Below are 19564 nucleotides of genomic sequence, written 5' to 3'. Positions count from 1 at the left end.
AGACTCAAGTGTTTTCTCTAGTACTCTCTTCTTAGGTTGTATCTGTTAGTGATCTCTGGGGTTCTTTGATCATTTCTATGAATAATGAAATCTTGGTGCATTCAACCAAATCTCCACACCTACAGACACTTAGTTAAGATTTATAGTGTGCCAGAAAAATCACCAGAGAGGCTAGTCAAATCGTTATTTCAATTCAACAGCTACACAGACACAGGTTCTTCCAACCAACACAAAAATAGCAAGGCTTGACCCAAAGGGTCATTTAGAGTAAGTTCCAAGGTAAATACACTGCAAGTACTTGTTGACTGACTGTACATAGTAATTTCTAAAAGCTCTGTCTTCTTTTGTATGTCCCAAACAAGAAAGGGACTATTTAGGATTCCCTGAAATGTCTTTATCAACATTTTCCATCCCTTTTTCCCTAACTTTATGTAACTAAACTCAGAATTTCATATTAACTTAATCCTGATTGGTCTTCCATTTTATATTTTATTTTATTTTTAATTAATTTTATTTTATTTTTAAACTTTACATAATTGTATTAGTTTTCCCAAATATCAAAATGAATCCACCACAGGTATACATGTGTTCCCCATCCTGAACCCTCCTCCCTCCTCCCTCCCTATACCATCCCTCTGGGTCGTCCCAGTGCACCAGCCCCAAGCATCCAGTATCGTGCATTGAACCTGGACTGGCATCTCGTTTCATACATGATATTTTACATGTTTCAATGCCATTCTCCCAAATCTTCCCACCGTCTCCCTCTCCCACAGAGTCCATAAGACTGTTCTATACATCAGTGTCTCTTTTGCTGTCTCGTATACAGGGTTATCGTTACCATCTTTCTAAATTCCATATATATGCGTTAGTATACTGTATTGGTGTTTTTCCTTCTGGCTTACTTCACTCTGTATAATAGGCTCCAGTTTCATCCACCTCATTAGAACTGATTCAAATGTATTCTTTTTAATGGCTGAGTAATACTCCATTGTGTATATGTACCATAGCTTCCTTATCCATTCATCTGCTGATGGACATCTAGGTTGCTTCCATGTCCTGGCTATTATAAACAGTGCTGCGATGAACATTGGGGTACACGTGTCTCTTTCCCTTCTGGTTTCCTCAGTGTGTATGCCCAGCAGTGGGATTGCTGGATCATAAGGCAGTTCTATTTCCAGTTTTTTAAGGAATCTCCACACTGTTCTCCATAGTGGCTGTACTAGTTTGCATTCCCACCAACAGTGTAAGAGGGTTCCCTTTCCTCCACACCCTCTCCAGCATTTATTATTTGTAGACTTTTGGATCGCAGCCATTCTGACTGGTGTGAAATGGTATCTCATAGTGGTTTTGATTTGCATTTCTCTGATAATGAGTGATGTTGAGCATCTTTTCATGTGTTTGTTAGCCATCTGTATGTCTTCTTTGGAGAAATGTCTATTTAGATCTTTGGCCCATTTTTTGATTGGGTCATTTATTTTTCTGGAGTTGAGCTGTAGGAGTTGCTTGTATATTTTTGAGATTAGTTGTTTGTCGGTTGCTTCATTTGCTATTATTTTCTCCCATTCTGAAGGCTGTCTTTTCACCTTGCTAATAGTTTCCTTTGATGTGCAGAAGCTTTTAAGGTTAATTAGGTCCCATTTGTTTATTTTTGCTTTTATTTCCAATATTCTGGGAGGTGGGTCATAGAGGATCCTGCTGTGATGTATGTCGGAGAGTGTTTTGCCTATGTTCTCCTCTAGGAGTTTTATAGTTTCTGGTCTTACGTTGAGATCTTTAATCCATTTTGAGTTTATTTTTGTGTATGGTGTTAGAAAGTGTTCTAGTTTCATTCTTTTACAAGTGGTTGACCAGATTTCCCAGCACCACTTGTTAAAGAGATTGTCTTTAATCCATTGTATATTCTTGCTTCCTTTGTCAAAGATAAGGTGTCCATATGTGCGTGGATTTATCTCTGGGCTTTCTATTTTGTTCCATTGATCAATATTTCTGTCTTTGTGCCAGTACCATACTGTCTTGATAACTGTGGCTTTGTAGTAGAGCCTGAAGTCAGGTAGGTTGATTCCTCCAGTTCCATTTTTCTTTCTCAAGATCGCTTTGGCTATTCGAGGTTTTTTGTATTTCCATACAAATTGTGAAATTATTTGCTCTAGCTCTGTGAAGAATACTGTTGGTAGCTTGATAGGGATTGCATTGAATCTATAAATTGCTTTGGGTAGTATACTCATTTTCACTATATTGATTCTTCCAATCCATGAACATGGTATATTTCTCCATCTATTAGTGTCCTCTTTGATTTCTTTCACCAGTGTTTTATAGTTTTCTATATATAGGTCTTTAGTTTCTTTAGGTAGATATATTCCTAAGTATTTTATTCTTTCCATTGCAATGGTGAATGGAATTGTTTACTTAATTTCTCTTTCTGTTTTCTCATTATTAGTGTATAGGAATGCAAGGGATTTCTGTGTGTTGATTTTATATCCTGCAACTTTACTATAGTCATTGATTATTTCTAGTAATTTTCTGATGGAGTCTTTAGGGTTTTCTATGTAGAGGATCATGTCATCTGCAAACAGTGAGAGTTTTACTTCTTCTTTTCCAATTTGGATTCCTTTTATTTCTTTTTCTGCTCTGATTGCTGTGGCCAAAACTTCCAAAACTATGTTGAATAGTAATGGTGAAAGTGGGCACCCTTGTCTTGTTCCTGACTTTAGAGGAAATGCTTTCAATTTTTCACCATTGAGGATAATGTTTGCTGTGGGTTTGTCATATATAGCTTTTATTATGTTGAGGTATGTTCCTTCTATTCCTGCTTTCTGGAGAGTTTTTATCATAAATGGATGTTGAATTTTGTCAAAGGCTTTCTCTGCATCTATTGAGATAATCATATGGTTTTTATTTTTCAATTTGTTAATGTGGTGTATTACATTGATTGATTTGCGGATATTGAAGAATCCTTGCATCCCTGGGATAAAGCCCACTTGGTCATGGTGTATGATCTTTTAATGTGTTGTTGGATTCTGATTGCTAGAATTTTGTTAAGGATTTTTGCATCTATGTTCATCAGTGATATTGGCCTGTAGTTTTCTTTTTTTTGTGGGATCTTTGTCAGGTTTTGGTATTAGGGTGATGGTGGCCTCATAGAATGAGTTTGGAAGTTTACCTTCCTCTGCAATTTTCTGGAAGAGTTTGAGCAGGATAGGTGTTAGCTCTTCTCTAAATTTTTGGTAGAATTCAGCTGTGAAGCCGTCTGGACCTGGGCTTTTGTTTGCTGGAAGATTTTTGATTACAGTTTCAATTTCCATGCTTGTGATGGGTCTGTTAAGGTTTTCTATTTCTTCCTGGTCCAGTTTTGGAAAGTTGTACTTTTCTAAGAATTTGTCCATTTCTTCCACGTTGTCCATTTTATTGGCATATAACTGTTGATAGTAGTCTGTTATGATCCTTTGTATTTCTGTGTTGTCTGTTGTGATCTCTCCATTTTCGTTTCTAATTTTGTTGATTTGATTTTTCTCCTTTTGTTTCTTGATGAATCTGGCTAATGGTTTGTCAATTTTATTTATCCTTTCAAAGAACCAGCTTTTGGTTTTGTTGATTTTTGCTATGGTCTCTTTTGTTTCTTTTGCATTTATTTCTGCTCTAATTTTAAAGATTCCTTTCCTTCTACTAACCCTGGGGTTCTTCATTTCTTCCTTTTCTAGTTGCTTTAGGTGTAGAGTTAGGTTATTTATTTGACTTTTTCTTGTTTCTTGAGGTGTGCCTGTATTGCTATGAACTTTCCCCTTAGGACTGCTTTTACTGTGTCCCACAGGTTTTGGGTTGTTGTGTTTTCATTTTCATTCGTTTCTATGCAAATTTTGATTTCTTTTTTGATTTCTTCTGTGATTTGTTGGTTATTCAGCAGCGTGTTGTTCAGCCTCCATATGTTGGAATTTTTAATAGTTTTTCTCCTGTAATTGAGATCTAATCTTACTGCATTGTGGTCAGAAAAGATGCTTGGAATGGTTTCTATTTTTTTGAATTTACCAAGGCTAGCTTTATGGCCCAGGATGTGATCTATCCTGGAGAAGGTTCCATGTGGGCTTGAGAAAAAGGTGAAATTCATTGTTTTGGGATGAAATGTCCTATAGCTATCAATTAGGTCTAACTGGTCTATTGTATCGTTTAAAGTTTGTGTTTCCTTGTTAATTTTCTGTTTAGTTGATCTATCCATAGGTGTGAGTGGGGTATTAAAGTCTCCCACTATTATTGTGTTATTGTTAATTTCTCCTTTCATACTTGTTAGCATTTGTCTTACATACTGCGGTGCTCCTGTGTTGGGTGCATATATATTTATAATTGTTATATCTTCTTCTTGGATTGATCCTTTGATCATTATGTATTGACCTTCTTTGTCTCTTTTCACAGCCTTTATTTTAAAGTCTATTTTATCTGATATGAGTATTGCTACTCCTGCTTTCTTTTGGTCCCTATTTGCATGGAAAATCTTTTTCCAGCCCTTCACTTTCAGTCTGTATGTGTCCCCTGTTTTGAGGTGGGTCTCCTGTAGACAACATATGTAGGGGTCTTGTTTTTGTATCCATTCAGCCAGTCTTTGTCTTTTGGTTGGGGCATTCAACCCATTTACGTTTAAGGTAATTACTGATAAGTATGATCCCGTTGCCATTTACTTTATTGTTTTGGGTTCGAATTTATACACCATTTTTGTGTTTCCTGTCTAGAGAATATCCTTTAGTATTTGTTGGAGAGCTGGTTTGGTGGTGCAGAATTCTCTCAGCTTTTGCTTGTCTGAGAAGCTTTTGATTTCTCCTTCATACTTGAATGAAATCCTTGCTGGGTACAATAATCTGGGCTGTAGGTTATTTTCTTTCATCATTTTAAGTATGTCTTGCCATTCCCCCCTGGCTTGAAGAGTTTCTATTGAAAGATCAGCTGTTATCCTTATGGGAATTCCCTTGTGTGTTATTTGTTGTTTTTCCCTTGCTGCTTTTAATATTTGTTCTTTGTGTTTGATCTTTGTTAATTTGATTAATATGTATCTTGGGGTGTTTCGCCTTGGGTTTATCCTGTTTGGGATTCTCTGGGTTTCTTGGACTTGGGTGATTATTTCCTTCCCCAGTTTAGGGAAGTTTTCAACTATTATCTCCTCAAGTATTTTCTCATGGTCTTTCTTTTTGTCTTCTTCTTCTGGAACCCCTATGATTTGAATGTTGTAGCGTTTAATATTGTCCTGGAGGTCTCTGAGATTGTCCTCATTTCTTTTAATTCGTTTTTCTTTTATTCTCTCTGATTCATTTATTTCTACCATTCTATCTTCTAATTCACTAATCCTATCTTCTGTCTCTGTTATTCTACTATTTGTTGCCTCCAGAGTGTTTTTAATTTCATTTATTGCATTATTCATTATATATTGACTCTTTTTTATTTCTTCTAGGTCCTTGTTAAACCTTTCTTGCATCTTCTCAATCCATGTCTCCAAGCTATTTATCTGTGATTCCATTTTAATTTCAAGATTTTGGATCAATTTCACTATCATTATTCGGAATTCTTTATCAGGTAGATTCCCTATCTCTTCCTCTTTGGTTTGGTTTGGTGGGCATTTATCCTGTTCCTTTATCTGCTGGCTATTCCTCTGTCTCTTCATCTTGTTTAAATTGCTGAGTTTGGGGTGTTCTTTCTGTATTCTGGCAGTTTGTGGAGTTCTCTTTATTGTGGCTTTTCCTCGCTGTGTGTGGGTTTGTACAGGTGGCTTGTCAAGGTTTCCTGGTTAGGGAAGCTTGTGTCGGTGTTCTGATGGGTGGAGCTGTATTTCTTCTCTTTGTTCAGTCGCGCTGTGGGGAGGGAGGGAGGGATGCTGCAAACAAATAACACTGGCGTGCGCTCGCAGTGCCTCAGCCACACTGGGTCTGCCCCCACTCACGGCGCATGTAGCCTCCCTGCCCACACTGCTCGGGCTCTAGGTTGTTCCGCTGGGAACAATCCGAGGCTGGCCCTGGGCTGCATGTACCTCCCAGGTCCAAGCCGCTCAGGTTCAGGCACTCAGGTAGTCCTCAGAGGCGCAGACTCAGTTGGGCCTGAGTTTTGTGCTCTTCCCAGGTCCGAGCAGCTCAAGTGATGAGGTGTTTGGCGAGCGCCAATGCTGCGACTTATCGCCTCCCCGCCACTCAGTTATCTCCTTTCGAAGAGTTGGATTGCTTTTCTGGGTGCCTGATGTCCTCTGCCGGCATTCAGAAGTTGTTTTGTGGAATTTACTCGACGTTTAAATGCTCTTTTGATGAATTTGTGGGGGAGAAAGTGTTCTCCCCGTCCTACTCCTCCGCCATCTTGGCTCCTCCCCCCATTTTATATTTTATAAAACTACCATGGGAACCAGTCAGAGACAAGATCTCCCTACATATGCAAGTGAACTCTAGAGCCCCAGAGTTTGAAAAGGGAGGAAATATCTGAAAGAAGATGTATGGGCAGCTTTTTGTGAGGTAGGCAAAGCGGAGGCAGAGAGGAAGATGAAAAAGTTGGTCTAGCCTGGTCCAGAAAGGAATGTAACATGAGGTCTTCTCTCAGAGTTCAGGCCTGAGGTCAGGCACGCGCTGGAGTGAAAACAGCTCAGCCACTCACTTGGTAAAAGGTCACTGCATCTCTCCACATCTCTCTACCTCTAAAGTGGAGGTAATAATAATACCCATCTCATAGGGTTACTGTGAAGATTAAGTGTGTTACAGAGTAAAATAATACAGAGTAAAATGACATTAAAATGTACCCATATGGGGATTTCCCTGGTGGTCCAGAGGTTAAGACTTGTGCTTCCACTGCAGGGGGAACACGTTCAATCTGTGGTTGGGGAACTAAGATCCTACATGCTATGCAGCACAGCCTGTATATATGTACATATATACACATATGTGTGTGCTTAGTCACTTCAGTTGCATCTGAATTTTTGTGACTCTGGACTGTAGCTTGTCAGGTTCCTCTGTCCATGGGATTCTCCAAGAAAGAATACTGGACTCAGTTGCGGTGCCCTCCTCCAGGGGATCTTCCCAACCCTTCCCAACTCCTGCATTGCAGATGACTTCATCACTGCTGAGCCGCTGGGAAAGCCTATATATATATAGCCTATATATATATAACACATACATACACAGACTGTACATACAAACTTAGTAATAGGAGTAAGAAGGTCTAAAATCCGAGGGAAAATAGACTTGCACAAAAAACAGAACTAAAAGGACAAAGCCAGTATAACACCAGTAAGGTCAGTGTAAAATTAAATGGTTTCTATAGAATAAAGGCAAATCTCTTACCTGAGAAGTATAATAACATTTGCACATATTGGGAAGAAAATGGCCTAGCTTGTGAGTTATCTTAAAGAAGAACTGCCCGGGTACCATGTGAGGTTGCTGTGCTCTCTAGTGCTCTCACAGAAAGATCACATTTCCTAGCCTACCATCTTCAGGTGGGGTCATGTGACTCAGGCTTGCCAGTAAAATGTGAGCAACGTGACAGCTATGACTTCCAGATCAAGGTAACTGACAGCAGTTGTGCCTTCTTGACTTTCTCTTTCTCCACCTGCTAGCTGGACAGCCTTGGTGGATCTAGAGGAGGAAGGAGCCACAAGCTGGCGTGAGCCTGGGTCCTTGAATGACTGCATAGAACTGAGGTCTCTCCTATTGCTCACCTCCCAGCACCCATCCAACCTAGAGTGGGATGTGTTGTCAATCATACACAAACTGTTGTATATAGCCACTAATGAGTTTTTGACTTATTACAGTGGTTAGCCTACCCTGCCCATATTGTGTGTGTGTGTGTGTGTGCACGCATGCACACACACACACACACACACACACTCATTCACTCAGTCACGACCGACCCTGCGAGCCTAAGGACTATAGCCCACCGGGCTCCTCTGCTCCTGGAATTCTCCAAGCAAGAATTGAAATGGGTTGCCATTTCCTCCTCCAGGGGATCTTCCCAACGCAGGGATCAAACTTGCATCTCCTGCATTGGCAGGCAGATTCTTTACTTCTGAACAACCTGGGAAGCCCACCCTGCCCATTAGAGTTGTGTAAAATACCAAACCTCTCTCTATGGTATGATGACATAGTAATTCAAGGAAGTAGAGAGACAAGTCTCATTTCAGCAACAGAAACAGATTATATTGTGGGACCTCAGAGGTGAGACAGACTATCCCAGTACTAGTAAGAGACCTGGATAGGGATCTCCAGTTCCCTATTAAAGAGGGAAATAAGCAGGGAGAGGTTTGAGTAGTATGCAGTCCTTGCTGGGATGTGGACTTCCAAAGTACTGCAGATTGGTTGCATCTCCCTGGGATCTGTTCAGTCACATGGTTGCACACATTCCCATGGCCTCAACCAGTTCCACATCACTACCAGTGGAAGCCAAGGACCAAAGCCTTACTTGGTCTTAGGAATGGAGTCATTCAGGTGGTTTCTTGTTCATACTGTTCTACCTTGCTAAGGGAGCTGCAACTACTTAAAGGAACAAAATGCTGTCAACGAGATAAGACATGCAGCTCAGAAAATGCCAGGCACATATTAAGTGCTAAGATGACAGTGCAATTATGATGACAATGCAGAACTCCAGGTTTGGTGTAAAACTGCCATCCAACCTCCTTCAATACCCTCTTCCAGTGAGTTTTTGGTAAAACAAGAAAGTGACACTCTTTAGTCCAAATAAGTCCTGGGGTAGACTATTCAAGGAGTACATGTGCACACACGCACAGACAATTATTATTTAAGAATATAAATCTGATCATGTCATGCTCCTGCTTAAAACCATTCTTATATTTCTACTGCTCTTTTAATAAGATCTAAACAACTTATTGTGATTCAAAAGGCCCTTTATGATCTGGACCCTGCCCTCCCTTGATATCTTGTTCTACTGCCCTCTTTGTATGTTCTAGACTAATAAAGGCTAGACAGTAAGTATTTTAGACTTTGTTGATCACCCACAGTTGCATATTCCCCTTATATTATTTCTTTTTTTTAACTCTTTGAAAAAATGTAAAAACTATTTTTAGCACTCAGGTCACATCAAAACAGGCTGTAGACCAAATCTGTCCTGCAACTGATAGTTTACCAACTCTATGCTCTAGACTACGACTGTCCAATGGAAATATACTGTAAGCCATATATGTAGTTAAAGTTTTTCTAGCAGCCACAATAAAAAAGTAAAAAGAAACAGATGAAATTCATTTTAATACTGTATTTTAACACATCAAAATTATGATTTCAACATGAAACCAACATAAAAAATTACAAATGAGGCATTCTATATTCTTTTTTCCATACTAAAGTCTTTGAAATTCAGTGTGTATTTTATTTTCACAGCATATCTCAATTCAACATGAGCCACATTTAAATGCTTAGGTTCCAAATAGGAAAAGGAGTACGTCAAGGCTGTATATTGTCACCCTGTTTATTTAACTTATATGCAGAGTACATCATGAGAAACGCTGGCCTGGAAGAAGCACAAGCTGGAATCAAGATTGCTGGGAGAAATATCAATAACCTCAGATATGCAGATGACACCACCCTTGTGCCAGAAAGTGAAGAGGAACTAAAAAGCCTCTTGATGAAAGTGAAAGAGGAGAGTGAAAAAGTTGGCTTAAAGCTCAACATTCAGAAAACGAAGATCATGTCATCAGGTCCCACTACTTCATGGGGAATAGATAGGGAAACAGTGGAAACAGTGTCAGACTTTATTTTTTGGAGCTCCAAAATCACTGCAGATGGTGATTGCAGCCATGAAATTAAAAGACGCTTACCCCTTGGAAGGAAAGTTAATGGCCAACCTAGATAGCATATTGAAAAGCAGAGACATTATTTTGCCAACAAAGGTACGTCTAGTCAAGGCTATGGGTTTTCCAGTGGTCATGTATGGATGTGAAAGTTGGACTATGAAGAAAGCTGAGCACTGAAGAATTGATGCTTTCAAACTGTGGTGTTGGAGAAGACTCTTGACAGTCCCTTGGACTGTAAGGAGATCCAACTGGTCCATTCTAAAGGAGATCAGTCCTGGGTATTCATTGGAAGGACTGATGTTAAAGCTGAAACTCCAGTACTTTGGCCACCTCATGTGAAGAGTTGACTCATTGGAAAAGACTCTGATGCTGGGAGGGATTGGGGGCAAGAGGAGAAGGGGACGACAGAGGATGAGATGGCTGGATGGCATCACCGACTTGATGGACATGAGTTTGATTGAACTCTGGGAGTTGGTGATGGACAGGGAGGCCTGGCGTGCTGCGATTCATGGGGTCGCAAAGAGTCGGACACGGCTGAGCGACTGAACTGAACTGAACTGAATAGCCACAGATAGCCAGTGAGCAAGGCACCTCTAGATATGATGATCTTCTTTCAGAACATCAACTGTCCTAATCTATTGCCCATCTCCTGGCCTTTGCTCACTTAACTCCCTTACCCGAGAACATTCTAATCCCCACATCTTTCCTTGCCTTTTCATATAGATAGCTTTTTCTCACTCTGTAACACGGTCTCCTAGAGGAGCCGTTCCTAGTCTTCATAAACATAGGACTTACTACATAGGTACTCATGTGTTTTGCATTAACAAAATGGGAGTTGTAAATTGGCACAACCTCTGTAGAATTAATTTAGAACTATCTAACAAGACACACTGGGGCCTCCTAGGTGGCACTAGTGGTAAAGAACCTGCCTGCCAATGCAGGAGACATAAGGGACGTGTGTTAGATCCCTGGGTCGGGAAGATCCCCTGGAGGAGGGCGTGGCAACCCACTGCAGTATTCTTGCCTGGAGAATCCCATGGACAGAGGAGCCTGGCAGACTATGGTCCATAGGGAAGCAAAGAGTCAGACATGACTGAAGCAACTTTGCATGCACGCATGCAACAAGACACCCTAAAGCTCAGCAATTCAATTTCTAGCATTCTTTCCTAGATATATATTCTCATGTGTGAGGAATGACTTGTAGTACCAAATAGAAGAGCAGAATATTGCCAAGCGCCCATCAATTGAGTGAGTCAAATAAACTATGGTACCTCCAAAGAATGGGATACAGCTACCCATTAAAAGAAGCAAACTCAGGGAGAGACAAAGATGACAACATTTAATGCTCCTGATCTTTCCTCTTCCCATGGACATATTGAATGTACAGCTGCACAAGGAAAATTCCTTCTAAGAGAAATCCAGAACCTAGCTGAGTGACTCCTACATATCAGGCAAATAAGAAAATACCCACATCAAAACAAGCTCTTACCATAAATTCCAACCTGGCACAGTGCCAGTCAACTGGGACGAACACACCCACAACAACCAGCTGGTCCCTGAGTGAAAGATTTGGACCACATACACAGAGCTCCAACTTTCAAGGCTCCCACTGGATGGACAGGCCCCAAACACCTAGCTCTAAAGACCAATGGGGCACACATCCATTAGACCAACAGGAACAGCAAAGAAAGAAGCAGTTCTTAATGGGTATGTGAGTACTCTCCATTGCTGAACCTCCAGGGCTCAGTGGTGAAAGAAAAGGCCAAAAAATGCTCACCTCCTACTCTTTCCTGGGTAAGGAACTGAACACTTTACAAGCTACTCCCTGAGTGTGTGGCATGTTGCACAGAGCCAGGACATCAGAAAAGAGATTGTTACAAACTTAAGTTTCCTTCATGGATCACAACCTTGTCAGGGCGAAGGGGCTTGCATAACTCAATGTAGCTATGAGCCATGCCATGTAGGGCCACCCAAGACAGGTCATAGTGAAGAGTTCTGACAAAACATGGTCCAAGGAAGGAGGAAATAACAGCCCACTTCAGTACTCTTGGGGCTTTTCTGATGGCTCAGATGGTAAAGAATATGCCTGCAATGCTGGAGACCTAGGTTTGATCCCTGAATCAGGAAGATCCCCTGGAGAGGAAATGACAGCCCACTCCAATATTCTTGCCTGGAGAATTCCATTGACAGAGGAGGAGCCTAGTGGGCTACAGTCCATGGGGTTGCAAAGAGTTCAACACAACTGAGTGACTTTCACTTTCCAGTTCTTACCTGGAGAACTCCAAGGACTGTATGAAAAGGTAAACAGATATGACACCGGAAGATAATCCCCCCAGGTGGGAAGGTGTCCCATATGCTACTCAGGAAGTGCAGAGGGCAGTTACTAAAAGCTCCAGAATGAAGTGACTGGGCCAAAGTGGAAACGACACACAGTTGTGGATGCGTCTGGTGGAGAAAGTAAAGTCCGATGCCATAAAGAATAATATTGCATAGGAACCTGGAATGTTAGGTCCACGAATCAAGGTAAATTGGAAGTGGTCAAACAGGAGACGGCAAGAATGAACATTGACATCTTAGGAATCAGGGTACAAAAATGGATGGGAATGGGCAAAATTAATTCAGATGACCATTGTATCTACTAATGTGGGCAAGAATCCTTAGAAGAAATGTTCTTCTATCAAGAGAGGCCAAAGTGCAATATTTGGGTGCAATCTCAAAAACAACAAAATGATCTTGGGTTGTTTCCAAGGCAACCATTCAATATCACAGTAATCCAAGTCTATGACCCAACCATTGATGCTGAAAAAGCTGAAGTTGACCAGTTCTATGAAGACCTATAAGACCTAGCTGCTGCTGCTGCTAAGTTGCTTCAGTTGTGTCCGACTCTGTGAGACCACATAGATGGCAGCCCACCAGGCTCCTCCGTCCATAGGATTCTCTAGGCAAGAATACTGGAGTGGGTTGCCATTTCCTTCTCCATATAAGACCTAGATCTAATACCAAAAAAAGATGTCCTTTCAATCATAGAGGATTGGAATGCAAAAGTAGGAAGTCAAGAGATACCTGGAATAACAGGCAAGTTTGACTTTGGAGTACAAAATGAAGCAGGGCAAAGCTAACAGTTTTGTCAAGAGAACGTGTTGGTCATAGTAAACACCCTTTTCCAACAACACAAGAGACGACTCTACACATGAACATCATCAGATGGTCAATACCAAAAGAAATCAGATTAATTATGCTCTTTGCAGCCAAATATGGAGAAACTCTATGCAGTAAAAACAAGACCAGAGCTGACTGTGGCTTAGATCATGAGTTCCTTATTGCAAAGTTCACACTTAAAATTAATAAACTAGGGAAAACCACTAAGCCATTCAGGTATGACCTAAATAAAATCTCTTATGATTATGCAGTAGACATTTCAAATAGATTCAAGGGATTAGATCTGACAGACAGAGTGCCTGAAGAACTACGGATGGAGGCTCACAACATTGCACAGGAGGCAGTGACCAAAACCATCCCAAAGAAAAAGAAATGCAAGAAGGCAAAGTGGTTGTCTGAGAAAGCTTTATAAATAGCTGAGGAAAGAGGAGAACAGGAAGGCAAGGGAGAAAGGGAAAGATATAGCCAACTGAATCCAGAGTTCCAGAGAATAGTAAGGAGAGATAAGATGGGCTTCTGAAAGGAACAATGCAAACAAATGGAGGAAAACAATAGAATGGGACAGACTAGAGATCTCTTCAAGAAAACTGGAGATATCAAGGGAACATTTCACGCAAGGATAGGCACGATAAAGGACAGAAATGGTAAGGATCTAACAGAAGCAGAAGAGATTAAGAAGAGGCAGCAAGAATACACAGAACTATACAAGAAAGGTCTTCATGACCTGGATAACCAAGATGGTGTGGTCACTCACCTAGAGCTGAACATCCTGAAGTGTGAAGTCAAGTGGGCCTTTGGAAGCAATACTACAAAACAAAACAAAACAAAACAAAACAGTGAGAGTGATGGAATTCCAGCTAAGCTATTTCAAATCCTAAAAGATGATGCTGTCAAAGTGCTGCACTCAATATGTCAGCAAATTTGGAAAACTCAGCAGTGGTCACAGGACTGGAAAATGTCAGTTTTTGTTCCAATCCCAAAGATGTTGAAACTACCATACAACTGTACTCATTTCACATGCTAGCAAGGTTATACTCAAAATCCTTCAAGCTAGGATTCAGCAGTAAATGAACCCAGAACTTCTAGATGTACAAGCTGGTTTGTGAAGAGACAGAGGAACCAGAGATCAAACTGTCAGTATTCACTGGATCATGGAAAAGGCAAAAGAGTTCCAGAAAAATTCCTACTTCTGCTTCATTGACTACAGTAAAGCCTTTGTATAGATCACAAACAAACAGTGGAAAATTCTTAAAGAGATGGGAGTGCCAGACCACCTTACCTATCTCCTGACAAACCTGTATGTGGGTCAAGAAACAACAGTTAGAACCAGACATGGAACTACTGACTGGTTCAAAATTGAAAAAGGAGTACATCAAGGCTGTATATTGTGACCCTGCTTATTTAACTTCTAGGTTCCTGAAGGGTGGCGGCCAAGAGGAGTTACCCCACGTTCGAGGTCAGGGGCAGCGGCTGAGAGTGCCAGGCTGTGACGGCGCAAGAACAGCCAAGAAGAGCTACCCAAGTCTGAGGTCAGAGGCGGTGGCCAGGAGGAGCTACCCCGCGTCCAAGGTCAGGGTCAGTGGCCGAGAGGAGCTACCCCACGCCCGAGGCCAGGGGTGGAGGCCCAGAGGAGCTACCACACGCCCCTATGCCCGAGGCCAGGGGCGGTGGCTGGGAGGGGCCACCCCACGCCCTGACGCCGGAGGCCAGGGGCAGCAGCCGGAAGAACCAACCCCACGTCCAAGGAGAGGTGGCTGCGCTGGGCGCAGGAGGGCCTAGAGGAGCTATCCCACGTTGAAGGTCAGGAAGGGAGGCGGTGAGGAAATACCCCTCATCCAAGGTAAGGAGCAGCGGCTGCACTTTGCTGGAGCAGCCGTGAAGAGATACCCCACACCCAAGGTAAGAGAAAACCAAGTAAGATGGTAGGTGTTGCAAGAGGGCATCAGAGGGCAAACACACTGAAACCATACCCACAGAAAACTAGTCAATCTAATCACACTAGGACCACAGCCTTGTCTAACTCAATGAAACTAAGCCATGCCTGTGGGGCAACCCAAGAACGGCGGGTCATGGTGGAGAGATCTGACAGAATGTGGTCCGCTGGAGAAGGGAATGGCAAACCACTTTAGTATTCTTGCCTTGAGAACCCCATGAACAGTATGAAAAGGCAAAATGATACGATACTGAAAGAGAAACTCCCCAGGTCAGTAGGTGCCCAGTATGCTACTGGAGATCAGTGGAGAAATAACTCCAGAAAGAATGAAGGGCTGGAGCCAAAGCAAAAACAATACCCAGCTGTGGATATGACTGGTGATAGAAGCAAGGTCTGATGCTGTAAAGAGAAATATTGCATAGGAACCTGGAATGTCAGGTCCATAAATCAAGGCAAATTGGAAGTGGTCAAACAGGAGATGGCAAGAGTGAACGTCAACATTCTAGGAATCAGCAAACTCAAATGGACTGGAATGGGTGAATTTAACTCAGATGATCATTATATCTACTACTGCGGGCAGGAATCCCTCAGAAGAAATGGAGTAGCCATCATGGTCAACAAGAGTCCGAAATGCAGTACTTGCATGCGATCTCAAAAATGACAGAATGATCTCTGTTCGTTTCGAAGGCAAACCATTCAATATCACAGTAATCCAAGTCTATGCCCCAACCAGTAATGCTGAAGAAGCTGAAGTTGAACGGTTCTATGAAGACCTACAAGACCTTTTAGAACTAACACCCCAAAAAGATGTCCTTTTCATTATAGCGGACTGGAATGCAAAAGTACGAAGTCAAGAAACACCTGGAGTAACAGGCAAATTTGGCCTTGGAATACAGAATGAAGCAGGGCAAAGACTAATAGAGTTTTGCCAAGAAAATGCACTGGTCATAGCAAACACCCTCTTCCAACAACACAAGAGAAGACTCTACACATGGACATCACCAGATGGTCAACACTGAAATCAAATTGATTATATTCTTTGCAGCCAAAGATGAAGAAGCTCTATACAGTCAACAAATGTAGACCGGGAGCTGACTGTGGCTCAGACCATGAACTCCTTATTGCCAAATTCAGACTTAAATTGAAGAAAGTAGGGAAAACCACTAGACGATTCAGGTATGACCTAAATCAAATCCCTTATGATTATACAGTGGAAGTGAGAAATAGATTTAAGGGCCTAGATCTGATAGATAGAGTGCCTGATGAACTATGGATGGAGGTTCGTGACATTGTACAGGAGACAGGGATCAAGACCATCCCCATGGAAAAGAAATGCAAAAAAGCAAAATGGCTGTCTGGGGAGGCCTTACAAATAGCTGTGAAAAGAAGAGAAGCAAAAAGCAAAGGAGAAAAGGATAGATATAAGCATCTGAATGTAGAGTTCCAAAGAACAGCAAGAAAAGATAAGAAAGCCTTCCTCAGCGATCAATGCAAAGAAATAGAGGAAAACAACAGAATGGGAAAGACTAGAGATCTCTTCAAGAAAATTAGAGAGACCAAGGGACCATTTCATGCAAAGGTGGGCTTGATAAAGGACAGAAATGGTATGGACCTAACAGAAGCAGAAGATATTAAGAAGAGGTGGCAAGAATATACAGAAGAACTGTACAACAAAGATCTTCACGACCCAGATAATCACGATGGTGTGATCACTGACCTAGAGCCAGACATTCTGGAATGTGAAGTCAAGTTGGCCTTAGAAAGCATCACTACGAACAAAGCTAGTGGAGGTGATGGAATTCCAGTTGAGCTATTTCAAATCCTGAAAGATGATGCTGTGAAAGTGCTGCACTCAATATGCCAGCACATTTGGAAAACTCAGCAGTGGCCGCAGGACTGGAAAAGGTCATTTTTCATTACAGTCTCAAAGAAAGGCAATGCCAAAGAATGCTCAAACTACCGCACATTTGCACTCATCTCACATGCTAGTAAAGTAATGCTCAAAATTCTCCAAGCCAGGCTTCAGCAATACATGAACCGTGAACTTCCTGATGTTGAAGCTAGTGTTAGAAAAGGCAGAGGAACCAGAAATCAAATTGCCAACATCCGCTGCATCATGGAAAAAACAAGAGAGTTCCAGAAAAACACCTATTTCTGCTTTATTGACTATGCCAAAGCCTTTGACTGTATGGATCACAATAAACTGTGGAAAATTCTGATCGAGATGGGAATACCAGACCACCTGATCTGCCTCTTGAGAAACCTGTATGCAGGTCAGGAAGCAACAGTTAGAACTGGACATGGAAAAACAGATTGGTTCCAAATAGGAAAAGGAGTTCATCAAGGCTGTATATTGTCACCCTGCTTATTTAACTTATATGCAGAGTACATCATGAGAAACAGTGGACTGGAAGAAACACAAGCTGGAATCAAGATTGCCGGGAGAAATATCAATAACCACAGATATGCAGATGACACCACCCTTACGGCAGAAAGTGAAGAGGAACTAAAAAGCCTCTTGATGAAGGTGAAAGTGGAGAGTGAAAAAGTTGGCTTAAAGCTCAACATTCAGAAAATGAAGATCATGGCATCCGGTCCCATCACTTCATGGGAAATAGATGGGGAAACAGTGGAAACAGGGTCAGACTTTATTTTTCGGGGCTCCAAAATCACTGCAGATGGTGACTACAGCCATGAAATTAAAAGACGCTTACTCCTTGGGAGGAAAGTTATGACCAACCTAGATAGCATATTCAAAAGCAGAGACATTACTTTGCCAACAAAGTTTCATCTAGTAAAGGCTATGGTTTTTCTTGTGGTCATGTACGGATGTGAGAGTTGGACTGTGAAGAAGGCTGAGCACTGAAGAATTGATGCTTTTGAACTGTGGTGTTGGAGAAGACTCTTGAGAGTCCATTGGACTGCAAGGAGATCCAACCAGTCCATTCTGAAGGAAATCAGCCCTGGGATTTCTTTGGAAGGAATGATGCTAAAGCTGAAACTCCAGTACTTTGGCCACCTCATGGGAAGAGTTGACTCATTGGAAAAGACTCTGATGCTGGGAGGGATTGGGGGCAGGAAGAGAAGGGGACGACAGAGGATGAGATGGCTGGATGGCATCACTGACTCGATGGATGTGAGTCTGAGTGAACTCCGGCAGTTGGTGACGGACAGGGAGGCCTGGCATGCTGCGATTCATGGGGTCGCAAAGAGCCGGACACGACTGAGTGACTGAACTGAACTGAACTGAATTGCTTCTATTAATAATATCAATGTGTGGTAGAGCAGTGTTTTCACCGCACACTCTTGGGAGATGAAAACCTTAAGCATCACATCTTACAATGTGGAGGTTTCATCTAGTGAAAAAGTCACCTCCAGAAATGCTCCTCAGCCTCACTGGAAATGTCCCTACCAGGTACTTGTGGTGCCAAACTACAAGGAACAGACTATTGGACATGTGACACACCTAAAGAGAGCATAAAACCCTAACCGGATCTGTACATCATCTATTGACCTGAAAGTAAAGATTTCTCAGAATTGAAGCAGATGACATCTGATGAGACACCTTTCTTAAGATATCTGGGCCAGTCCTGTTGGATGTTTATCGCCAAATTATTGATAATGACACAACACTTCAAATGATCTCTAATGTCAATGATCCTTTTTAAAAATATATATTTTTGGTTTTAGAAAAGGCAGAGCAACCAGAGATCAAATTGCCAACATCTGCTGGATCATCGAAAAAGTGAGAGAATTCCAGAAAAACATCTGCTTTATTGACTATGCCAAAGCCTTTGACTGTGTGGATCACATTAAAATGTGGAAAATTCTGAAAGAGATGGGAATACCAGACTACCTGACCTGCCTCTTGAGAAACCTGTATGCAAGTCAGGAAGCAACAGTTAGAACTGGACATGGAACAACAGACTGGTTCCAAATAGGAAAAGGAGTCCGTCAAGGCTGTATATTGTCACCCTGCTTATTTAACTTATATGCAGAATACATCATGAGAAACGCTGGGTTGGAGGAAGCACAAGCTGACTCGATGGACGTGGGTTTGGGTGGACTCCAGGAGTTGGTGATGGACAGGGAGGCATGGCATGCTGCGATTCATGGGGTCACAAAGAGTCAGACACGACTGAATGACTGAACTGAACTGATTTGTTTCTGGCTGCATCCAGTCTCAGTTGTTGGTTTGAGGGATTTTTTTTTGTTTGTTTCAGTGGGAGGGCTTCTCTCTAGTTGTGATGTGTGGCCTTAGTTGCCCCACGGCACGTGGGATCTTAGTTCCCTGACCAGGGATCACACCCACACCTCCTGCATTGGAAGGTGGTTCTCAACTGCTGGACCACCAGGGAAATCCCTCATGTCTATGATATTGATGACACATGAACTTTAAATGAAAAGTGCCTGAGCTTTCTCCCTCCTACCCCTCCTTGTAACTCACATGTGACCTTAATAATTAGACTCCTAATCTATTCCCTCCAACATGAGACATAATACCTAGAAAAGGTCTTTCCTTACATTGAAGAACAAAATGCCTCTGAAAGTAGAAAACCTGTCACTTGATAAGCAATGCTTTTGGAAACAGATCTTCATCAAAAGGGGGAGATATAAAAAAAAAATTAATAAATAGAAAACTCAATTAAATAGAGCTCGAGGACCGGAAAGGGAGCTCTCAGGTCCTAGAATGACAACAGAGAGTAACCAGGAAGAAG

At 41.8% G+C, this 19564-nt stretch overlaps 2 protein-coding genes across 7 annotated transcripts in view; both read right to left on the bottom strand.

The window, feature by feature from the left end:
- The window catches only part of ALDOB (aldolase, fructose-bisphosphate B), an 89087-nt gene that overhangs the window by 55790 nt on the left and 13733 nt on the right, over positions 1-19564 (bottom strand). For 2 of the 4 annotated variants that reach the window (XM_070375185.1, XM_070375184.1), the window contains exon 2: positions 13668-13719. The exons of the other annotated variants lie outside the window; for them this stretch is intronic. In XM_070375185.1, the coding sequence (XP_070231286.1) occupies positions 13668-13681 (14 nt within the window). In that variant the 5' untranslated portion in view covers positions 13682-13719. The remainder of the gene's footprint in view (positions 1-13667; positions 13720-19564) is intronic. 4 annotated transcript variants of the gene reach the window in all.
- PGAP4 (post-GPI attachment to proteins GalNAc transferase 4) overlaps positions 1-19564 on the bottom strand; it is a 39309-nt gene that overhangs the window by 6532 nt on the left and 13213 nt on the right. For 2 of the 3 annotated variants that reach the window (XR_011465061.1, XM_070375186.1), the window contains exon 2: positions 13668-13719. The exons of the other annotated variant lie outside the window; for it this stretch is intronic. The gene's annotated coding sequence lies outside the window, so the exon portion shown is untranslated. The remainder of the gene's footprint in view (positions 1-13667; positions 13720-19564) is intronic. 3 annotated transcript variants of the gene reach the window in all.

Source organism: Bos mutus, chromosome 8, assembly GCF_027580195.1.
Source record: "Bos mutus isolate GX-2022 chromosome 8, NWIPB_WYAK_1.1, whole genome shotgun sequence".
NCBI classification, from domain to species: Eukaryota; Metazoa; Chordata; class Mammalia; order Artiodactyla; family Bovidae; genus Bos; species Bos mutus.
Note: the sequence above shows the minus strand (reverse complement) of the source record. Positions and strands in the feature narration are given on the sequence as shown.